Here is a 25,170-nt window from a genome sequence, read left to right on the forward strand (position 1 = left end):
AACCACTTTACCCAATATAATATTTATGAGAAAGCAGGACTGAATATGTCTCTGAGAAAACACAGTAGAAACACAGACCATTCAGCTTATGTGAGATGGGATGTTAAAACCCAGAACAACTTTCACCATATATATCTAATCCATTTACAGCAAGGTGATCACCTTTTTTGTTTGTTTTGTTAGAATATTTCCAGTGAGGCACTTATAAAATGTTGCTGCTCTGAAAAAAGTTGTGCATTTCAGAAAAACAACCTCAAACTTAAAATACTATTAATCATCATGTATCTTCCATCATGACAAAGTAGGAGGCAAAATAACAGAATATGTACTGTTTACACAGCTGAGAAAATAAATAAATAAAAACTAGTCACCAATTCACGACAAACAAAGAAAACATTCAGATTAACCAAGGCCAGAGAAAAGGAGAGAACTTCCAGCCAAGACAGGTAAATGTGCAGCATGATTTTTGTTTATATTTGGTTTAAGTAATATTGTACATACTGAAGCAAAAAATCTGAACTGAAATATCTTGATTTTATATAGTTTGTAGAATAATACTCTCTATAGTGAAGTAACAGAAATTAAACCAAATGAAATACTAGGATACCAAGTTCAATGTTACATACACATGCACATAAAAGATGCAGAACCTTCCCTTATGCTACATATGTTACTTTAATTATGTAAGAAGAAAACGTGTTCAGAAAAAGCAACAGAAAGGAATAAAGACATGAAAAAAGGTTTTTATTAGAAATGAAACTATTTTTTTCATAAGAATCAGGATATGCTCTTTGGAAATTAAAAGAAAAGGAGTAGGGCAAATCCATATGTAATGTTCATCATTTTTTTTTAAACTGTAATACAGTATTTGGTTCTATAGCAAGATCAGAAAACGGGCACATTCGATGTTGCCGAAAGAATTTTTCACATAATGCAGATTAATTTGCACAATTAAGTAACACAAGATACTACAGATTGAAGAGATTGAAAACAAAGGATTGGAAGAACTGCCAAATAGGTTCTTTTAAAAAAAGATGGATACTTTGCATTCATCAAAATTATTTTCTTGCACTATTTATTATTTGTTATCCAATTCACAAACATGATGTCATGGAATGAAAACTATGCTTCACAGTTTCCTTTGGATCACAATACTAATAAATATTTGGGTTTTTCATAAAAGCTGCCCTTTCTTTTATGTCTGTATACAAACATCTCATCAGGATATGAATTCCTTCCATTTGCTTCAATTTAAGATGTCCAAAATTCAAGACATCCACACCTACAAATAAACCAATCAATGGAAATGCTGGAATTCAAGTCTGCAGAGCAATGCCACACTATAAAATACTTTCCGTATGTAAATAATACAGCAGTCCCTATTAACTGATGCCTTCATTCCCTGGGATTATGCCCTTCTCAAGCTGATGGTTACAGCTGTGGTATAGCAGAGTACAGGCCATTCTTTTCCTGACTTATTTTTACAGCTGCATTACTGTCAATAAAGAGATTATCTGAGTGAAGAATAAAAAAGGGTTTTTTGCTTCTTCAACTTCCTTATGCTTACTATTTATTCACTCCAGGACAATCCTTCAGAGATTATGTACACACAAACTATTTCTTCCAAAGACAATAGAACAATGCTTATTTATTTCTTTCTTTAGCTAGTTACTTATAATTCTTTGAGCAGAAGTTCTTCCTTTTTTATTACAGGTATTATACTACTATGACTGCAATTGCCTGCATGGTTGTTGCTACCTGGCATGCAATAATATTAGTATTCTTAAATTCCTGCGTTCTGATTTTGTTTGTAATTTGGTTTGGGGGTTTTTGCTCTTTTTTTGGGGAGGAGGTGGATTGTTGGTGTTTGGTTTTTTGGTTGGTTGGTTTTGGGTTATTTGCAATGAAAGTTTCTTTACCTACAGGCTTATTTATTCACTTGCATCACTTTGTGGTGAAACTTAAAGTTTTCTTGGCACATACTTTATAATGAGAGAAAATTACAAATCCAACTTTTTTACTCTTCTGAGAAAACAGTGTATATTAAATTAATTCCTGCATATTTTCCATTTATTACCTTGTAAGAAACAATTCTCATTGCTATGTTACAAAGAGTGCAGAAATACATGGCTTAAATTTGCTAAATCATAAATCAAATCCATTACCATATTCAATAACCTTTGTGGGTCTTTTCCAATACTAGATATCATACAATGGGCTATTTAGCCCTAAACGCATATAAAACTAATATTTTCATTTACACTACTGTCTAGACATTGTTTTTTATTTTCAAGCTGTATCACTTTATGGTATATTAATGTATTTTTAAAATGTCCAAAGTCAAACAATAAAATCCAAAAGAATTTCTAAATTTAAAAAAAAAAAAAAACTTCTTCAAATTTCTATTATTTTACTTCTACCTTATTAAAAGAGACACTCTGTTCCAGTGGATTAAGTGTGTTAGCAGCAGCAGCTGCAGCTGTGAGCTGTGCTGTGAGGGCCTGTAACTGGACGACAAGACCGGCATCCAGAGCTTGAAGTAGAGAAGGCTGAGGTTTCTGCTGCTGTATCTGCAGTGTCTGTATCAACTGCTGAAGCTAAAAGAGAAAAGATAACAAATACATTGAACAAGATTTTTTAAAGCAAAAAAGCCAAGTACAAAATAGACCTTTCCCCTTCCACTTAGTAAAAAACTCCCAGGAATGAAGTATCATCTAACCTATGGCTTTTGTTTTGTCTTTAATTTATTTACAGCAAATTTTGTTCCCACTTACTGGCTAATTTGTTTTCTGGGGCTGATAAGATAGGCAGATGCTCCTTCTTCCTAACTTGCTCTGACAGGTTTCATGATGATGCCAGTCACCACTCAGGATTTCCTGCTTTCTAGTGTTCCCCCTCTTCTGCTTCTCCAGTTTGATTCCTTTTGACCTGAAAAAAATCTGTTAGCCTATTCCAGCTTCCTAAGGGCCCACCTAAATTAGGATAATCTGTGTCCTGTAACAGCATTTGTACAGAGAAAAGAACTGCACTGTGGCAAGCTCCACAGGTTGCCAATGCAACCTGTTCATAGGGAGAGCTTGCACCTGTGTCTCTGCACAAGTCACAAGTGAAATCTCATGGTGAAACTCAGGTGTGGGTTGACAGAATGCAATTTCCTACCATGTTAACAAAACATCAAAAGCAAATGTACAAACCAATCACTTGGTCTATCTTGATGTCCTTACTTCAAATTCATATCTGTATATAATCTTTCAGAGAAGCTGTCCTAATAAGGAAATAAAAGGTTTTCTCATAGGGAGATCAATTTATCTGTAGGACAGGAATGCTCCCAGAAAACTGCAATTTGCCTTAAGAAAAAATATTAGTCCTATTGAAAGAAGCTCTCCTAAACCACTGTGGAATTAGAGGAAGCAGTTCTTTGACATTCCTCAAGATAAATCTCTAGTCTTATCTTTAGATATTTGTGGGGAAAGGGTTGAGCAAATTCAGGTAGTTCAAACTTGCTGACATAAGTCCCTGATTACCCTTACCTTCAATACTCCAACCCCTTATAAGTTTCCCCACTAAACTCTTAAAGGGTTCAATGCCTCCCTTCTTACTAAGCCTCATTAGAAACTTCATAAAGTGAATTTCTTTTCTGCAATGCATCAAAAGTGTGTGACCCTTTTTCAAGATAGTTTTAGAGTAACTTTCTGATAATGTGAAACCATTTTCCCTATTCTTTTAAAAAGTTATACAGATTTCTTATACAGCAGGGCCTCTGAAAAGGCTTCAATTGTTGTTCTACCTCAGCAGGAGCTTTCCCTGATTACTGCAATAGGCAAAGCTGAAGAGTTCTCCCCTCAACCCTTTTTGTCTGGTACCGCTGGTCCAGCCTGTGCATTGCTCTCAGTAGGAAGGAATCAAACTGAAGAGGCAGAGATGGAGGCCCTAGAGTGGAAAAATCCTGGGTGGGCACCATTCTTGCTGTCTTCACACTCTTGCTGGTCACATCTTTCTTAGTCAGCCCCTTCTTATGTCTAGACTCTCAATTTACCTACACACATTCTCACCAATAAAACACAACTGTAGGATTAAATCAAGGTCTTTGGAGCTGGGGAGAGGCTGTGGCAGAGGACTGGTTTGAAGAACAAGAAGAAAAGAGACGGACAGGATATAAGCAAATATCATAGTTCCTCTACCAATCCTAGACATCTGCACGTACATATTTATTATGTACCCAGTCTGGCTCTTCCCTTCTGCTTAAGACTATTTTGAGCTAAATATCCAAATGGTATTTCTTTGTGATCTGTTGTCTTTAAAATTTTAATTCCCTTCTCATCTTCATTTTTTCCTCTTGCTTTTCTGTTTTTATATTCTCTAAGCAAAAATCTTTAAAATTACCTCACTGACTTTCCACGTATTTACCATTCTCATTTCATATCCTTTCCTTTTTAAGAGCTAGTCCACTATTTTTCCTTCATATTTCTCAAAGTATCTCAGAAACCCATTTTGCTTTACTTTTCAGTGACTTCATTTCTTCCAGTGTAAACCTCCACTTGACTTCTGAACAATTACAGACAACTCTAGCTAGCTAAATACTGTAAAACATTCTCACTAAGTAAAGTTATTGCCAGCACCAGAGCTTTCATTGGCCATTGCTTCTTATTCATATGTGTGAGATTTTGTTTTGAATGCCAGCAGGTAAAACAACCTCAATACAAATAAAAATCACAATGCCAAAGTTATGCAGGTGCCATAGCTCTAGCACAGCCTGAAAAAATTATCTACATTTTTACAGAAAGCCAATTGTGTGTGCTTAACTTATGTAACCACAGGTTACGAGGGCAAGAAGTTCTTGTGATGCTGGAAATTAAGACATTTTTGAAGTTGAGCATTTAAAAGATTGAAGAACATAGTAACTTCCAAAATCTTATTTTGAATGCTGCAAAATAAAATCTATGTTTAGCTGATGGAAAGATAAAAAAAGGAATTAATGTACAGTACGCTTCCTGAAATGCTCCCATTCTGTAATGCTGTACAATGTTTAGCTCTTCCCCAGGCATCCAACAGAGACATATGCTTTAACTGGCATTCTATTTCATACCTTTATCCATGAAATCTTATTGTTGCTCTTGATTTAGTCATCTGCAATAGATCTGTACTTGTCATCTATATAGACAAGCATGTATTACAGATCATCTTATGTGAAATCACCTTCTGAGACTCTAAGTCTTTAAAGGTGCTGGCTTTAAACGAGGCTGGCTAGAAAAGGGAACACGGAGTTTTAACTGACCTGGAACTTACTTGTGATGAACAACCTCATGGGAAAGTTAACATGGACATCGGATATAAAGACAAATAAGAGATACACGTGAAAGCATTCCTTACCTGTACCCCAAAGTCACAAAGTATCAGACAGTCTACAGTGTTTACAGTGTAACTGTCCACAAAATTACCTGTTGGCCTTGAGGACTCTGTAAAATCTGTGCAACAGCGGCAAGGGTGTCTGTGTTAGCAATCTGGGATACCCAAGGATCAGGCAAACTCTGTGCCACATTGGCTGGGGTAACTGGAGTCACAGGTGTACCTAAAAACCAGAAAAATCAGTATGCTAAAATATTTCACACAGAAAATAAAAATAGTATTAGAGGAGACAAAAGCCAGCTGTAATTAAACACTGAGAAAGCACATCAATTGAAACTACTCTTCTGACATAAACGAGAGCACTCAGAAATAATACAGACTCACATCAACATTCCTCAAGTAGCAGAATTACTTAGTGTTAGTTGGGACTAGTGGGACTACTAACAAAAACACTGATGAAGACAAAATAAATAAGTTTCACACAGTATTCCAAAATATTCAGTGGAAACTACATATACCAAAAGATAATTGTTAGCAATTTACTTGTCAGCTTGTCCAAATCTCACTGGACTTGCACTTTATCCCCAGGAAGACTCTTAAAGAATTCTACTAAAAATTTCAACCTGTATCAGCTGGATTCATGAGGATTGCTTGTTTTATTGTTTTTTCTCAAGAGAAACACTGAGACTAAATCAGCACTCTGATAATTAGTTTCATGCCATAATCCAGAAGAATCCTCCATACCCGCAAATACTTTTTTATTTATAGCTCAGAAGTAGAGGTATACCAATGAATGCTAAATATGACTAGATTACTGCTTTGAAAGTCAATTTGCATCAAAATTTAAAAATTATGATTCCAACAATTTGATGTAGTCATACTATATAAAAATAAAAAATACTGAGCTGGAAGATGCAGAAAAGGCACTCCAAGATCTGAAAATCTCACATATTTACTTTGTCAATGAAAGCTAAGGTGAATTTCCATCTCATTCCTTTTCAGCATGGGATCAGCAAAAGGTGAGTTACAAAAGCAGGTGCCAAAAGCCATTCCTATTTGGCCAACGTACCATATATTCCAACTTCAAATTAATAAATTTTGATGAAGTGAAAAGTTAAAAATCCATTTTCCTGCTATCTACCTACATAAGCAAGGCAGATGCTCAGAGCACAAAATGATTAAGCCCACTTTTATAAATAATATTATCCTGTTTCCCTGATCTTGATGGTGTTGGTAGTACACTTCTTTCTAGCATTCATCTGAGTGAGATATTTCAGCATGTTAACAGGCAACATACCAAAGCTGACAGAAGTGTTTAGGTTCAAAGTATGACTTCCATCTGGCTTTGTTTACCTGGCGTATTGTTGCTCATAGCAGCTGTAGTGCTGGGCAAGACAGGGGTCACAACGGGAGGAGGAATTCCTGCTGCCATATCCAAGAGAGGCTGAATAATTTCACTCTTGAACACATTATTCTTCTGCCACAAATTTAGCACTCTAACAATTTTACTCTAAAATGAAGAAAAGACAGCAAAAGATCTGAGTCATGCTTATTTTTCTTGTTATTGATCATGGAATTCTTAGCTAGAAACTTTATAATCTGTCTAGACTAAAGAACCTTTAGGTTTGCAAACAGTAAGGACAGCTATACTGGGTCACACCAAAGATGTCTTAACTACAAACCTGAGACTGATCCTAGGTAACAGCAAAGAGCTACTACACACAGGTGACAATGTTCTCTCAACCAAAAATGTGTCTTTAGTTTTGGACATGAAAGGAAAATTATTTGAAGGAAGCATCTTAAAGCATTACTAATAATTAAAATAATGAATTATTAGTCTGCTAATTTTTTATAGTTAACACTTATAAATGCAATTCTGTTCTGCCTGTGAACTAAAATCATTTAAGTGCACTGAAAAATGCACATATACTATTAAGACTGCTAAATATTTTCATTAAAAAAGTAGCTTCATATTTTGCAAGCTCTCTTGATGAAGTGCGGAATTTAAAGTTTCAACTGGAATACAATTACCTGCCTGTTGAAAATATATAGCACTATTAAAAAAGGTGGATCATGGGGAAGGAAAAAAAAAACCCAATTAAGACCTCATACAATTCCATTAGTTGTAACTCATTGTTCAGCTTACATTTCTATTATATTTTTTCTATTACGAAAGAGGTATTCTATTACATCACAAACAGATCATCATTTTTATCTGCTTATAATCTTTTTTCAATGAGCTTAACTTCCACCAAAAGGAAAGATTTTCCTCTGTTTTGGGAAAAAAAATCAGTTGCATTACAAAGAGCAGGAAATTCTTCATAGGATCTGGTGTTTGCTGTCACAAAGGTGGTTTAATTACTTGAGTTCTATAAAACAAGAACATAGAGCACTTAGCCACAGTGTTCAAAAACAACAAAAAGAAGTCTGTTTGTCCAGAATTACAAGAGGATCCTTAACAGTAATACAGAAGTGTTGAATTTTCACTGCATGGAAGACGCAATTTAGAGTTCCCTTAAAGAAATCTCTGATGGCTTCCACTCAGCATTTCACTATCTGAGCCCTTCTTCTTTAGAGTCTGTGTTATAAGCAGTCCTTGTCAAGTCCATCAGCGGCTCTAACTGCCCTCATCTCTCCAGAACAGGAATACAAAACTGTTTCTGGGGCTCCCTATCTACCCACACCTTGCACTTTCTCTGGGCCAGACAAAGGAGTCTGTGGGGTTTTTGTTGTTACTTTAAATGAAATGTTACTCCATTTCTGTTTGATTTAAAAACAAATTCTACATTTGCTTGTATAAAGACAACTGCTGTGTTTCTCCATCATGCCTTTCAATCAGATTAAACATCAAAATGTTACAAACCAGGTACATATCTTGGTCTCTGACAGCTCAGTTTTTTGCTAGGCTATGTATAGGATTACTTTCACAGTACAAAGACCCTCCTATAATATTGAATCCATATACAGCACAGCAGCAGCACTTAGGACTGAAAAGTACAGTTTTATGCTGAGATGAAAAATATCCTAGAAATGAACCTGACAGGACTTTTGTGGACCCTAAATAGCCTAGGTTTTACCCTCTTTCTTCACATCAAACACCTCTAATGCAATATATTAATTGCCATGCATTGAAATATCACAGGCAAATAGTGCAATTTCTTACCCAATGAATTTATTATGTATTTTTTAAACTAGACCCAAAATAAATACTTGCATCCATCCTTGTTCTAACCTATCCTTCTTCAATACATCAGGGTCTTTCTGTATATTTCCCAACGTAGCAAGCTAAATGAGTTTAGAAAACACACTAAAAAAGATAAATTCAAAAATGGTGCCTATTTATAAAAAAAAAAAAACACAGTAAAACACTGTGGAATTGAAGCAACACAAGTTAATCACACATATAACCTAAAACCAGATTGGAAACATGTCATTTAAGCTAAATAACCTGTTCAGCAACACCTCAGAACTCAGTTGCAGAAGAGAAGACAGATATCCTTAGCCAAATTTATCCAACTGAGCAAAATTTCCAGGTCCTGACACATTTTTCTGCAGTAGTCTTAACTACTCTAAAAAGGCAGGATTCCTAAGATAACACAATGGCTGAATGTGCCTTAATCACCTTTCATGGATGCCTTGGGTTTTCATATCTCTGATTGAAAAATACAGCTCTAGGAATGCATGTAACTATTTTAAATACAACTCTTCCTGTAGCATCCAGCCTCACTTACTACTTTACCTAATGACTCTATTACACAAATTTTTGTCAAGACAAAACCCTTAGAATCCTCCACCTTTCTGCAGTTATTCAATAAGAAGAAACACTACCTATTTTACAACTAAGAGACAAATATGAAGGAAGTTGAACTGCCTGCACTCTGCTATTTCCAGCCAATCTCTTGGAAACAGAATTTGGTGGCTATCTCAGCTATTGTGATCCAAGGGAACAGCTGAACTAGTGAGTCAAACTATACAAGTTAAACCTTATTTAGCTGCTGGATAATCATAGAGTCAAGGGAAAGACAACCGTTTCAAAACTCTAATTAATCTCATTGGATACATCTTTCCAATCCCTACACTAAGAGAAGCATCATTAAGACATACATATACAGGGCAAGTTTATAAGTAGATCCCCTCCAGCAAGTAGAAAGTGAGATGAAAATCTTTATTCTTTATAGATGGTATGTTCAATACTGTTTTAACTAGAAAGATCTGAAAGTGGTTTACCTTGTCATCACCAGGGCAACGGTACAAGTTCTGGAAAGTGCTGATGATGTTATTGCTGAATCTTGGTGCAAATACATCCTTTTCTTGTCCAAATTGATGCCGGGACTGTCTCACAATGGAGTCAATGACATACAGACCAGGCACCTTGTACTCTGGTTTGCACTATAAAGAACAGTCATTTAAAAAGAGCATATGTGAAAAATAATCAAAACCATTAACGGCAGAGTAAATACAAACAATCCTCTCTAATTTTTAAGTGGATCCAAGTATACTGAAATGTTCTTTATTTTATAAATTGTCCTGGAAAATGAAGCTTTCTCAAGTACCATCCAACCTCTAATGTTTCAATTATCGCATCTATATGCATTCTGAAGATATGTAAATGGTATGAAATCAATTTCTTACTGCTAAAGAGTTAACTTTCAATAATCTATCTATTAAAAAAATTAGCACACAAACCACATATCCTTTTAAAATGTGCACTCTATTTTAAAAGTACTGCATAAAGCATGACCAAATTATGATCTTTATGATCAAAGTAAACATTAAAGTGAAAATTTGTTTACTTCATTTTACACTGTTGTAATTAGGGTGTGGTATATCCTCCCCTGCAGCAGAAAAACATATTTATGGGGACATCTGTTTGGTTGAGAATACAACAATATTTATTTTACAACTCCGGAAAACTTGCATAATTTACAAACAGCATGATATATTCATAAGGCATGTCTGCTAATTAAAATACTAATTAATTATGTACTTCTACTTTCTTAACAACTAATGGTAAAATTTTTGTCTTTTAACTGCAAAGTAATTGCATGACATTACTGCAACCGGTTTTAAGACAGAACAAAACACGGTCCAAAAGTATAATGAAGTCTTCATCAGAATATATTATGTTATGGATTCATTTAATAAATATTGGGTGTATATCACACAAGGTATTATGGAAAACATGGGAAAGGACACCCTTTTCCTCTCTGGTCCTGTAGACATATTATGCAATACACTAAGTTAATAATCTTTAATAAAATGCCAAACAAACACTTCATAATATTAATTTTACTATGCCCTAGATACAAATGTTCTGTTTTGAAAAGTGTTGATTTGCTAACACTTGCAACCTTTAGAAAGTCACCTTTCCTTAGCTTCTAAACATGGTTCAATGTATTTAAGTAAGGCACTCTGTATTTTTAGAATGTGTGAGACACCCTTTTAGGAATATATGTGCATCATTAAGCTTAAATTGGATATAATACACTGTCTTCAGAAAATCACTTCAATGTATTGCAGACTCTGAAATTTTATTTAAATTATTGAACAAGAGTATTCTGCACACAGAGCAGACAGGTATATAACTTTTCACAATATTCAAATTAATAAAGCTCACAGAAATTCAAAAAGAAAAATCAGGACATGTATTAGCTGAAGTATTTTAAAACATGGCACGCGAAGAAAGCAAAGTATGACAATAATGTAATAATATAGATTATATGGAAAAGGCAAAAAAATACAAGTAAAAAATTAAATAAAAATTAAAATTGGGGCAGTGAACCTGCATATCCCTAATCTCAGATGGAGCAGCCTTTACACACTAATATTTACTTATTTTCTGGGTGAGTAATCAATAATGTAATTTGATTACTCAAAGAAATTAAATCTGGCTCTCCAATGGAATAACCTCACATATATGAAATGTGATCATTTGACACCTGAAGTGATCTTTTGCCAAAGAATAAAGCAGTTGACTAAAATAACAATAGACCAGTATGTTAACTGGCACAAAATTAAGAAAGTCACGAGCAACTATTTTATCTGAAGTTTCAGTAACGTCATGAAATTACAAAATAAAATACTGGAGCTGTGAAGGATGAAGAACAAACTATCTGAGATGGCATTGACATCATTCTGGTCAAGTCTACAGCAGACTTTAATGGAAGATTTAGTCATCTTGAGCTTTAATTTGAAGTAACTGCTCGCAGAAAACATCCAATTAGTCTCCAAATATACAATTTAAGCCCTTTAATATCAAATACTTAGCTTTCATCTGCTTATCTCTCATTCTAGTAAAGCAAAAACTTCTTATTTAAAGTTATTAATAAGTTGCACATTTCACTAAATTGTTCATGAAATAATTAAAAACCCCTCAGCAAGACCACCAAGGGGAATCATCTAATCCAGGGCGATCATTAACAAGGTTATCAATGAAAATGTACATCTGCCTTCTCTAATCAGCAATGAACAGTGCAGAGCTTCCTCATCGAGCAGTACTGGACACTGAAGGCATGCAAAGATAACTCAAAGTAGCTTGTGGAAGGGTCATGAACAACCAGTCCCAATCCTGACAAACTGCCATTCATTCATGCAGAGTGTAAAACTTCTCTTGTGCCTATGAATACTGTAACTAAAAAGCACTGTTGGAACTCAGACAATTCTGAGCTAATTTCAGGACATGGAACTGCAAAGTTTTACTGTCAGAGATGAATAATATGTATTCCTGCTCTTCTCCTCCTGTGTTTACCTGCAGCATTGAACAGGGATCAAAGGATACTGATCCCTGTCTCAGAGATGGAAGAAGTCAGAGTCAAGGACCCAAAAGACAACTACTTGACAAAAAAAATACCAATGTTGATAAAGCATACTACCTGTCTTTACTACTGCTTTGAAACACGTATATGACACTTTGTTCACATAGGACTGATGTACCAGTACCTAAATATTTAATTGATAAATAGTTCTGACAGATAAAAACACCAGGCTGAAGCCGAAACCTGTTTACACTGCCCAGTCACTGTAAAAAGGCAACACAGAGCAACAAGGAATAAAATGAGGAAGACGGGTTACTAATACAGAACAATTCAGACTGCTTTGTAAAAACAGTAACAGAAGGAAAATTGCATCCAAAATTGCAACATTAACAGCCTAACTTCTCTAGCTTGTCAAAACTAAATTTCAATTTGATAATAATTTACTGCTATTTACAAAGAGTGAAGAAATTCAGTACCAAAATGACCAACTGAACAATCAGGTACAACACAGATAAGCAAAGAAGACTCACAAATTTGAATCCATGCATTTCCAACTGGAAGTAAAATGCAGTTTTACCCAAAAATAATTAACTGTTGCAAGAAAAGAAAGTGCTATAAATTTCTTTGCTAGAAAGAATCATTAAATTGATACTACCATCTTCCCAAAAAGTAATTCTAATCTAGCCATATAAATTTTTTTGTTTTAATTTACTAGCAAGAGCCACCAATTGAAATGCTACATCTCCTGCTACAAAAAAGATGAGGCTGAAGGTCATCTTTCCTTCAGCTTTAAAATCAATGGGAAAACCTGGCAGAAAAGCAAAAGCAACTGTCACCAGCCAAACAACTGTCAATTGTTTTGCTGTTAGCTGTTCACTGACAATCTCTTTTAACATTAAATAAATACACATAGAAGCCGTCCTAAAACAGTACTCACAGTGATTCAGATCAAAGGACAAAATGAGAACAAAGTATTTGTCATTCTGTATCATGAGTTATGATCTGCTGCCAATTATTAGCAGAAACTGAATGCCACTAAAAATGGAGATGAACTAGTAAGTGCTAACTAATATTATTCTATATGTGAACCCAAACCCCCACTTGACTGACTTACCTTTTGAATGAACTTCTCAACACTCTGTACAACATGCTTGTAGAACTGAAAAATACAATAGTATTTCAATAGAGAAAATATGAAGACATATATACCTGTTAAAGTATGTTGCTACATTGATAGCAAAACCAGAAGCAGAAAATTTGGATTATTAGATAGCAATCCAATATCTACAGCTGAACATGCAAACTTCCTTAAAATATTTAATAGCCTATAAAAGAGTGTTTCTTCTTTTTCTCGAAGGTTTTTTACACTGGATTTCTTAAATAGCATGCGTATTTATTGACACCAAGGAGAATAATCTAATTGTTCCACCAAAACACATGGGTATTTTACTGTACATGACTGAAGATGTTCACCTAATGTTACTAAAAATACAACTTCTCTGCATTTCATTAATTTATAGCATCGACTGCTACTTTTTCTTTAACATTTGCCTGTCTTTAATGGAGTTGTTTTTTTAATCTCACATATAATCACAATGGCTCTAAATCGTGTCAATAATTGTAATAACCACTTGCACAATTAAATGCTATCATTGAAATGGTAAGAGAGGAAGTAGGATTTCCAAGTTGTGTACATAATAAAACATTTGGGCATAATTTAATTGTTTAATTAATAGAACCATCTGTTATGATTTACTGCTTAAGTTCAATACAAGTTTTCAGCATTTCCATTCTATAGCAACACACAGGCTTTAACTTACAGACATACTTAAGAAAACCACTGAATTTCACTCTTCAGCCATCAAATTACCCTTTCCCAATTACACAAAACACCAATATGGATTTCATTATCTGAAAACAAATCTGCATTGTCAGCAAAGGAATGCAGATAGGAAAAGCATAAGCATAAGTTTGGTCTATCCTCTTTTCTACCTCTCCAGCCCTCACTGAGTTTCTATTTGTTTTAATGCTTAACACTAGTGGCATACTTCCTTCACCATTTTTCAGTGACTTTTTCTGCTGTGCTGTTGTTTAGCAATTAGTTTTACTTTGTGGCAGGAATAATCTTTAATGAGTGTACTAAAACTTGAACTTAAAGACAATTTGTATCCAAGCAACAAGAAAACTGAAATCTATGAATAATATCCATGAAAAGGCATGCTAGGAATTCAGAAAAATGAACAGTTGTATTGATCCAAAGGCATGCATAAATTTTGGGGAGGGAGGGAGAGAGGGGAGAAGGAAGAGTGAATTGTAATTTTCTATTTATTCATCTGTTAACAGGCATGTCAGTGTTTCCTTTGTAAACTAAGGAAAAAGCCCTGTCTTTCAGATCTGATGGAATTCAGATGGAGATAAATTGGTATAATTCTTTCTCACATATGACAACCAGCAAATGAAAGTCACACACCACTTTCAGCCTTCTGCTGTATTCCTGGATATCACATATGAACGTAACTTGGAAATTGTAAGCACAAGGGAGGTGGAAAGTTCTGAAGCAAATTCTTTAGACTATTTCACAAAATTATTTTGACATACATGAGAAATGTAAAAGAGGACAAAAGAGGATAACTGGTTTCATACCTTTATAGCCTTGATTGCTGCCTTGGTGATCTGTGTCATTTTAGCTTTAGAAATGGGTGGCTTATAATCATTTAGCGAGTACAACTGCAAGAAAAAAAAACACTATTAGAAATACAATCTGCAGAATTGTAAGCAGAATACATTATTTTTCCACAAGAAAATATAATTTCTAATTTTCAGTGGATGTTATGTATTAAGCAAGAAAAGACATTCCAATTTAAGAAAAAAAAAAAGGTCAATAACATATAATGTAAGATTCAAAATGCTTAAAGGAGAGCAGGTTCTTCTTTGCAATGGTCCCTATATATACACCTAGCTTCACCAGCACTAAATACTGGAGGCATTTCAGGTGAAGTTACAAAATAAATACTTCAAACATGCAAATACAGTAGCTCTTACTAAGTTTTCCAGGGCAAAGACACTGATATACTTGACTACCTTTATGGAAGCACAACAAAACCTTAACTTAGTATATTCATCATCATATGCCTGCTGAATCTGGTCTTTTCATTTTCCATTAAACAAACGAACAACAACAACATCAAGCCCAGAGAGCATGAGCATGTAGCAATTTGACACTTTAAACAGACTGTAAAAAGAATAGACTTCATTCATTCACTGCATTAACCCAGGAAAGTAACATATAGAAAGTATTACAAATGTTTAAGCAAAAATCCAGCTGTGTTCTCAATTTCAAGCAGAGCATCTTAACTCAACTAATATCTAACAGCAAAAAAACCAGAGCACACAGGCAGTGTAGTTTTGCAACAATGCTCTCCCCGGATGCAGTATTAACTCTGCTCATTTGACTGGTACATACATCTCCCAGCAGAAACAATCCAGCATGACAGGTATTCATCACAAATTGCTGCACAGTGAAACTTTAACTAAATTCACAGCTATGACTGATGGGTTGTAATTAGAAGTAACTCCTCCCCAAAGCTATTTACTTGTTGTGAAAATCTCTGATTATCTACAATATATGATTTTGAACAAAATGCTGTTATTTTCTCCCTCAGGTCTAAGTGTTATAAGAGAAGGGACTGGCTGATGTTTGCTACTTTCAGGCATAAAAACACCAGAGACAAAGTGCCAAACCTGATTTAAGGACATCCTTAACTTATATTTTATTTTTGTTTACAACACATGTTTAGAAGCATTTCAGTTCAAAAATGTAGTTCTGATAAGAGGAATGATCATCCATAACCAAATTTTTATTTCCTTTCTAAAAAACAGGAAAAATTGCAGTTTTTCCATAAAACAGTAACTGAAACAGAAATAAAGCCAAAACCCTTTCTCCTCTCCTATAGAGCTTGAGAAATGCAATATAATGAACCAGATTAATATCCATACAGATATTTACAATATCTTTAACTTCCTAATATTTTCTCAATTTGTGGCAAACTGCTAGCTCAGAAAACATAGTTCAGAATTTTTTATATTTAATAAAGCAAACTGTAAGACTGAACAGGATCACACAGTGGAAAGGATTAGACAATCTTAAATTTAGGTCATGCTCCCCAAGTTGCTTATAATAATTTATTGCTGAAGGTAATAAGTAGATATTCGTTCATCATACTTGAGTTTCCAAGAGACAAGGATTTGTTCTCCTTGTAAACATGAGATACTTTTTTTCTATCCTTTCCTGTCAAAACCAGTTTTAACCAAAACCTCCTGTAGCTGTCAAAACACAAAGTGAAACAAAAAAGGTTTGTCCAAGCATAAGTGTCTGTCTTCTCAGCTTGAAAGGATCTCCATTAAAACTGTGACATTATAACCACTTCACAGCTAGACATCCACTTTTAAAATAACTGTTACTACTTCTCACTAATGCTAATGCTAATTGCTGTTGCATAATATTCTGAATTATTTACATGCTGCTCACATGACAAAAATCAATACATTTCTAAAATGTAGGTATATGAATGCTCTTCACCACCACAGGGAAAAGAGAGAAGAGAGACACAAACCCAAGCCACTAATCAGTTTCTTCTGTTTTCACAGAATCACAAGGTTGGAAAAGACCCTCAAGATCATTGAGTCCAACCCATGCCCTAACACAACTAAACCATGGCACCAAGTACCACATCCAGCCTTTTTTCAAACACATCCAGTGATGGTGATGCCACCACCTCCCTGGGCAGACAACTCCAGTACTTTATCACTCTTTCTGTAAAAAATTTTTTCCTAATATCCAACCCTTGATGCAGCTTAAGACTGTGTCTTCTGATTCTGTCAGTTGCTGCCTGGTGAAAGAGACCAACCCCCAGCTGACTACAGCCACCTTTCAGGGAGTTGTAGAGAGAGATAAGGCCACCCCAAGTCTCCTTTTCTCCAAGCTAAACATCCCCAGCTCCCTCAGCTGTTCCTCATAGGGCTCGTGTTTCAAGTCCCTCACCAGCCTCGCTGCCCTCCTCTGGAAATGTTCAAGAAGTGTCTCAATGCCCTCCCTAAACAGAGGGGCCCAGAACAGGACACAGCACTCACAGTGTGGCCTCACCAGCGCCAAGAACAGGGGTGACCACCCTGGTCCCGTTGGCCACACTATTCCTGTCACAGGCCAGGATGCCAGTGGCCTTCTTGGTCCCCTGGGCACACTGCTGGCTCATGTCCAGCTAGCTGTGGACCAGCATCCCCTTTTCCGCCTGGGCACTGTCCAGCCACACCATCCCCAGCCTATAATGCTGCAGGGGGTTATTGTGGCCAAAATGCAGGACTCGGCACTTGGACTTAAACTTCATCCTCTTAAACTCTGCCCATCCATCCAACCATTCCAAGTCTCTCTGCAGAGCCCTCCCACCTTCCAACAGATCAACCCACGCTCCCAGCTTAGTGCCATCTGCAAATTTACTGATCTCAATCCCCTCATCCATGCCATCAATAAAAATACTGAACAGAACTGGCCCCAGCACCGACCCCTGAGGGACACCACTGGTGACAGGCTACCAGCTGGAGGCAGCACCGTTCACCATTACTCTCTGGGCTCAGCCATCCAGCCATTTGCTAATCCAGCAAAGAGTGCTCCTGTCCAAGCTGTGGGCTGCCCACTTTTCCAGGAGTGTGCTGTGGGAGACAGTGAGTTTTGCAGCTCACTGTTCAGCTTCCAGTTGCTCACAGGTAATTACCAAAATGTAATCACTCATCCTGGCTACTGTTTGGCTGGATGTTGTGCAACTACAACTAAACTACTTCTGGGAACACCATAGCACCAGAAACTTTTTGTTTGTATAGTGTTTCTTAGTAGAGTAATTTTGGGTGTTCCTGGTCAGCATTCTCAAGCCCAAAATACTCATCAGTAAAAGCAATTTACAAGTACATGAGCAAATGTGAAATCAGCCTAGATTCAAGAAGCCAAGCTTGTCAATCTAAAAACAGTCCCAGATGGGATTGGCACAGGAGCTCCTTTACCTACAAAACACACAACTGTAAGGAGGGAGAACCACTGACTCACACAGATACTCACAGGGACCACACCTGACCAGGCCATCAGCTCTGAAATAATCTGGGCCCTAATGGGGCAGTTCAAAGTATCAAGGAAGCCACCACACATGGCTGAGAAACAAGCAAGAGTTGCACACAACTGACTCTGAGACATCGGCTGCGTGCAGTCAGATATCCTAGCACCGCTTATCAGGAATATGCCAAAAGCCAACAGGTCAACCTAGGTTGTTGCCAGCATCCTGATACTTTATTCCAGGTAGCAAACAGGCAAATTTAGCATTAAGGACTGATAATTCAAGAGGGAAAGGTGGTGGTGGAAAGGTATCAATAAAAAGAGTAAAACAGTACTTCTGCAGAGAGAGACTTTTTGGACAATCGTTACATCTGTTACAGATTTTAACAGCCATTTTAAAAACACACAGATCCCAAATTTAGTACCTGCAAAAAAATCAAGAAAAGAAATAAAAATTCTTCAAAAACTATTTTTCCTTAGTTGTCTTCAAGAAGCTTTAAATTTACTATAAAACACTGCATTCTGAAAAGTGCATCAATTGCACCTCACTGCTGAGGCTGCATTCAATCCCATTGTCTAAGTAATCAAAAAAGATATTAAATAATATCAATCCCAGTGCGGACACCTGCAGGACACCACTTCATACTGGTCTCCTTTTGGACACTGTAGCCATTAACTGCAACTCTTTGGATGCTGACATCCAGCCAGCTCCTTATCCATCAAACAGGCTAACCTGTTTGGTTTCCACCAAACCCACTTTCTCTAATTCTAGGCTGACTAGAGAAGCAAGACTTGGTTGTTGCCTCTCTCATAATGAAAACTTCAGTTTTTCATCCAGCATAGATGATTATTTTAAACATTTGGAATTTGAAGAATAAGGAATTAAAGACACATGCATTATTTTTAAAATCTGTGCTTATATCCTAGTTTAATTTTTCCTGTGCCATCTCCTAAAGATGTTTAGCTAAACCAGTTTGCTCTCTAAGACCAGTGTCTTAGTTTTCTAAGACACTCATGCTCATTTGCAGAAGCTTGCCCTCACATAAAAGAAGTCTTTAAATAAACCAGGAAAAAAAAGGCAACGTGGTTAAATAGTAAAGTCAAGGAAACTCTCTGAAATAAAATGATACACTTGAGAAAATCAGTAGTAATATTCAAAGGCATGGGGAGGAGTGGGAGTGACCATAAACTCTGGCTGGCAATGTATGTGCAAAAGATAGTGCAATCAAGTTTGAGAAACAAACAGGAGAAAGCATGAAAATCAGTGCTTTTCAGAAGAGGGAAGGAATTGCAAATCTACTAAAGTCCTTGTCCTGGACAACCAGCACTTACAGGAGATAAAGCATTCATAGGAGATAAAGCCCTACAGAAAAAGACACATATATACACCCTTTTTTTTTTTTAATCTACACACTAAGGAAAAACTGATCCCACACCAGAATCATCCTGAAGTGTGTTTACAATACGGTAACTAACAAGCTCACAATGTGAAAAATAACAAAGTATTAGAACAGAACTCCAGAATGTAAGACTTGGTAGCTATGATTCATGAATTCTCATTTAAAGCAGTCTCAAACTTATAGGTCTGAAAGACAGGAAAAGCAACATGAATTTCTGACAGGAGTTCAAGGGGAGAATTAGGAAACAATGGATCAGTTAGGTTAAATGTTAAAAAATAGCATAAATTACTTCAAAGAAATGTATTAGTGGGGACACAGATAATTCCGTGCAGCTGTTGTAAGGAAAGGCAACATCTCAGTATATTGTTCTTCTCAGAAAGACTCCAGAAGCACAGTGAGAAATCACTGATATAAAACCAACTGGACTACCAAAACACATTTACCAAAGATCTCTCACGAAAGGCTCCCAAGAAACTAAGCTATTCTAAACAGGCCCTTGCATGACAAATGACCCAAACAATTACTCCTTAAATACAGCCAGCAAACAATCTCAACAAACAGTCACTTGGTGCAGGGTAAAGGGAAGTCCCAACAGAACCCAGGTGGGTTCTATATTCTGGCTAGGACAAAGTCAGACTCTCAAAAGTTGGAGAGGCACATTGGTGACACTACCAAGTAGTAAATGCACAGGAAGTAGTGGACACTGGCTTTGAAGCTATCGCCATTCAGCAAAGAGATCTGCTGATCCATGAGAGATGGCACTGAAGATATCAAGTCAAGAGCAAACCAGAAAAATCTCAGTAGTAAATGCAGTAAATGGACATCTGTATCTACAGTATTTAGGCAACAGTGATAACCTACAGGGCACTCTCAACTGTACAATCTCCAAAGCTGGCATGAAATCATCAGGGATAACTAAAATTGTGGAGAAGCTTTCAAGTGAAGAACAAAGGTTCCTCAGCTGGTGAACAGGATTACTAAGGAGAGGCATATGCCAATACAACCTCAGCACTGAAGATCAATTGGGAAGGATCTTCCTCACCCAAGGAGCACACCACATGAGATGAGCAAGGAGTATGCAAGAGTCCAGTTGGTGCATTAGGTTCCAAAGTGCCCAGTGTGGTTTTCCTTAGCCTGTAAGGGCAGCTCTGGCATGCCTCAGAGGGAATTTACTCAGAACCTAAACTGTCACCATGAGCTTGCTAAGTCTGTGCCCTGATACCATAATGAAAGCGACCCACTCTTTTAAATAACTGTATAAATTACAGTCAGCTATCTCTATGATAGTATAAAATGTAGCTCTCTATTTAAAAGGTCTTATGCAAATGAAGTTCAAGCCTTATCACATCAAGCAGCTGCATTTTTTTCACAGTAGAAATACAACTCATTTCAGAGGGTCGAAAGTGAAACACTGTAATCTTCAAGTGCCAGGTAAAGCCATAAGTTTCAGACATTTTGACACAGACTAGTTCACATTTACAAGCTGGAAGAACAAAGAAAGGGAACAGACAGAAACCCATATGTAAACTTAAAAAATAACACTTTAAAGCTGAACTACCATATGATTATGAAAAAAAATCTTCCATTTACTAGCCACTTACTGCTTTTCTGGATATACATCAACCCATATGAAACATTTGCTTAAAGGCAAAAACTGATCAGTATCTTTAAATGTCTGATTACTACTAAAAGATATTTGAATACCAACTAGAACAGTTTTTTCTAGTTATCTTCCTAAGTTTCATGTTACAGATTTGCAGAGTGAAAGTATCTGCACCATTTCGTATATGAAAACCCAGTAAGTACAAACATTTACTGTTGAAATCTGAGGCATTGTGGAAAGCACCACATTGTGTGGAGTCTCTTTTTAAAATATGCATTGAGAATTTCTCTCCAAACACGGAACATTTATCACCTGTTGATAATGTACATGCATAATAAAACCTAATTTAAAAACCACCCTACAAGTTGATGGATCAATTTATTTTTCTTATTAATTTAGTAACTGATTTTACAGCAGAAAAGAGAATAGGCTGATTTCAATCAACCCAAAATTTATCTCCCATCTATCCTACCATCTAGAGAGAAGAAACAGTCTCCTGATATTTGCCCAGAAAAAAGCACTGCTCCAGTGACCTATGTATTGACCCAAGAGTCACTCTGACACAAAGACTCTCCTAAGCAGTCACCACAACACAAACACAACATCTGGGAGAATGCTGCTTCAGTCAAGGTAGAGTGACTTAAAATAAACTGAAAGGTTAAACCCTGATTAAAAAGAAAAACAACAACAAAACTGCAAATATAAATTAAAATTTATACAAAGCTTTGTTTTGTACTGTCCGTTCTTGAACTATGGCACATGACTCAGAAAATTAAAGCTGAAACATTTCCTGTCTAAATGTAGATGGCAAATGGCATTATCACACAAGGACAAGGAAGGAACAAAGACTAAAATTCTACAGAATGGGGAGGGGGGGAGAACAAGAGAGGATGAGGCAAGAGTTACACAATCAGTGCCAAGTCACAAGGAGTCTGACTGGTAAGGTAAACCATTCTCAAACTGTTAGCCCAGGTTTTGAAAAAACAAGTGTTAAATAATTAAGTCAGAAAGAGCGTGATTCCTGTATGACCTTTTGGGAATAATTTTATTTTCCTCTAGGAGAAAAAGCATAGCCAAAGTTAAGAGAATACTTTCAAGTTGCTGTAAAAAATACCAGTGTTTTTTTCAAGACAGCACACTTAACAGCAGCATACATTTGATTTCAATGTCAATGAACGTTTAATGATCACTTTATACTAGGAACCTGTGGACAAGACTATTCTGCCTGCCTCAAGCATTCTAGATGACTGAACATGCTCAGCTCCAAATACACTGCCAACAATACAGGAAACTACAAAATAAAAATTAACATTAATCTTCTCGACCCATTTAAGCTAAAGAAAACACCAGATAAAATTTACAGTGTATTTGTGGGGGGAAGTTGTTTCACTGGTTTCCTGTATGATGATTCCATCCAACCATGTCCTACACACGGTGGCATTCTCATAATTAGGTGGGGGACAATCAATAAATCTTTGATAGAAATATGCATGTTTAATTAAATGCTTAATATAAATCACAGGAAAACCTTACAGTTTTTTTACAGAAAACCTCAATCTGAATGGCACCTCAGGGACAAAGTGAGTAGACAAAGATATACATGCTACAAATCCTAATCTTGTCTCAATGAAAGCAATTCCTAGGGTCATGTTCTTGCAAAGTAAGAATCAGATGACAGCCAAATGTCCATGTAAAGCACATAACAGCTTATTACACAGACAGCATTAGAATTCTTAATATGATCAAAGTAATAGTGTTAGAAGTGGTTTCTAAGACTATCTCTTTCCTACAGAAATGCACATCTGTGTATCAGGACCAGGCCAGCAATTAAAGCCAGTTAATTATATTCACAATTCTGTATTTTCCTCTATCTGATAAAACAGTACAATTATTTGTACAGCAAAAAGTAATGATGGGAGAGCTAAGGCACTCCATACAAGGCAATATTCCAGTGTACATAAAGGTCAGCAGCATTGTTAATACTAATTTTCCCCAATATAATTTTAAATAAACCAAATCTTCTTTCCAAATTTTGGGGGAAAAAATACAGACTTGCTCGAAGATCTAATGAGCTATAAAAAGTACATGTTGGGTTTGGAGGGAAATGCAAAAGATCAGGTTGATGCTATAAATAAAGCAGTGAATTTCTGCTCTATATTTTTCTCTTTAATTCTGTTAAGAAAAGTAGTCTTCAGGAGAAGCCCTACTGAAAGTCAGGGAATTTATCAGCACATTTCAAATTTTCATCATTCACTATCACAAACAATATTTTTATCATTACAATCGTAACGAAAGAAGTACTTAAAAGTGAAATCTACTGTAAATACCCATAAAAAGCAAACTCTACTGCACACAGCTGTAGTTTACAAGGCAGTACTACAGGCTGCTAAGCTACAGCCTAAAGCTTCTCAAGTGAAGACCAGACATCATGCACATGAGCTTTCATCCCCCGAGGATGGGCAGTCGCTTACACAGCAAGTTACTACACACATCCGTGGAAGCAATGGCACACTGCACTTCTACAAAGCCCAGCACTTAATTCCAACATCTTTCAGTGCTCTTATTCAATAGGCAAAAGAGCCACACAGCTGTTCCTGTACCAAAATTTTGATTAAAAAAGAGAAAGCAGTACTAATTTTATTAAAATTTTAAAAGCTTCATAAATAATATATCCCTTTTTTTATATCTCTGCCACATCCTATAAAGACAAGAAGAGCAGCTAGGAAATAATTTTTCATATAATTTTGCCATATAATTTTAAAAGGCTTGAAAGATGCGAACAACTCTAGTCTCATGAGATACAAAGGAACAGATATTCAGAGACAAATCTCTGCAACACTGATACAGCAGCTAAGGGAATAAACATTTTGATGCTGATACACCAGACTCAGCCCATCTCTTAAGCATGAGATAACGACCAGTGTGAGGGACATCAGTTACAAATCCCTCTACAGAAATATTTTTGAACTTTTCTCTGCCTGCTACCAGGATACAACATTAAAAAGACATCAAGTAATGACATGACACTAACCAGACATCATACATACTAACAAGTATCTGCAATTTCAATGCAGAAAACCCAAAATAAATACTTAGAAGTCAAGCCAAATACATACTATCTTAATAAATCAGTTTAATTTATTTCATATTTCAATAGCATTAAAATAAATAAAATCCAATTGGAAATACAGAAATAGTCACTGAATTGCTTACTAAATATTAATATCAACACACAGTAGAGAACAAGAAAAGAGTATTGTTATTTACTGCTAAAAAAAAAAAAAGACACTTATCAACAAATTTCTATTAGGTTACATTTTATACACTTTCCTGAAATTAAATTTCTTGGCAAAGTGCATGACCTGATCTCTCAGTGAGTAGGATTTTAACTTGATGCTGAGTAGGACCTACCTGTGAGAACTGTTATTCAAAACCTGTCAGCACTTTGTTACCCTCAGTGCTGAATGTAAATGTTAAAATATATACCGTACATGTGCATGCAGGATGACCAGAATGGCAGATACTCCTTTCAGCATACAGTATTTAAGTTTGTAATAAAAAAAAAAATTTCTATTCTTTCAGTTATCAACCAAGATGAATTGCCAAAATTCAACATTAAAAAAGTACAGAACAAGTGGGTTCCAGGACAACAGCAACTCCCTTAATACAACTGTTTTCATAAACAAAGTGCATGACACATGGTTTTAATTAGAAAACATTAAAAAATAGTGCATTTTCTTGATATCTAAGTGCATGTTCTTAAAAAAATTTTTAAAGCAACCAACAACACTCATGGCAAAAACTCAGCCTCTCCCTACACATCAGCTGCATTATACACTATTTATGTTTAAAGAGGGCATTTAAATATTCATGCCAGGTACTACACAGGCAACTAAGTGAAGTAGGATGCAAAGGTAACACAGCAGTCCCTCAGCCCATCAGACACCAGCACATGAAGTCAGGTGTTAC

At 36.0% G+C, this 25,170-nt stretch overlaps 1 protein-coding gene across 5 annotated transcripts in view; it reads right to left on the reverse strand.

Moving 5' to 3' along the window:
* The window catches only part of SCAF8 (SR-related CTD associated factor 8), a 153,281-nt gene that overhangs the window by 117,942 nt on the left and 10,169 nt on the right, over positions 1-25,170 (reverse strand). For all 5 annotated transcript variants that reach the window (XM_058020795.1, XM_058020796.1, XM_058020797.1 and 2 more), the window contains exons 2-7: positions 14,745-14,828; positions 13,216-13,260; positions 9,574-9,735; positions 6,700-6,856; positions 5,439-5,569; positions 2,421-2,597 (exon numbers count right to left, since the gene is read on the reverse strand). In XM_058020795.1, coding sequence (XP_057876778.1) covers positions 2,421-2,597; positions 5,439-5,569; positions 6,700-6,856; positions 9,574-9,735; positions 13,216-13,260; positions 14,745-14,828 — 756 coding nt within the window. The remainder of the gene's footprint in view (positions 1-2,420; positions 2,598-5,438; positions 5,570-6,699; positions 6,857-9,573; positions 9,736-13,215; positions 13,261-14,744; positions 14,829-25,170) is intronic.

The sequence above is a fragment of the Melospiza georgiana genome, chromosome 3 (genome assembly GCF_028018845.1).
Source record: "Melospiza georgiana isolate bMelGeo1 chromosome 3, bMelGeo1.pri, whole genome shotgun sequence".
Classification (NCBI taxonomy): domain Eukaryota; kingdom Metazoa; phylum Chordata; class Aves; order Passeriformes; family Passerellidae; genus Melospiza; species Melospiza georgiana.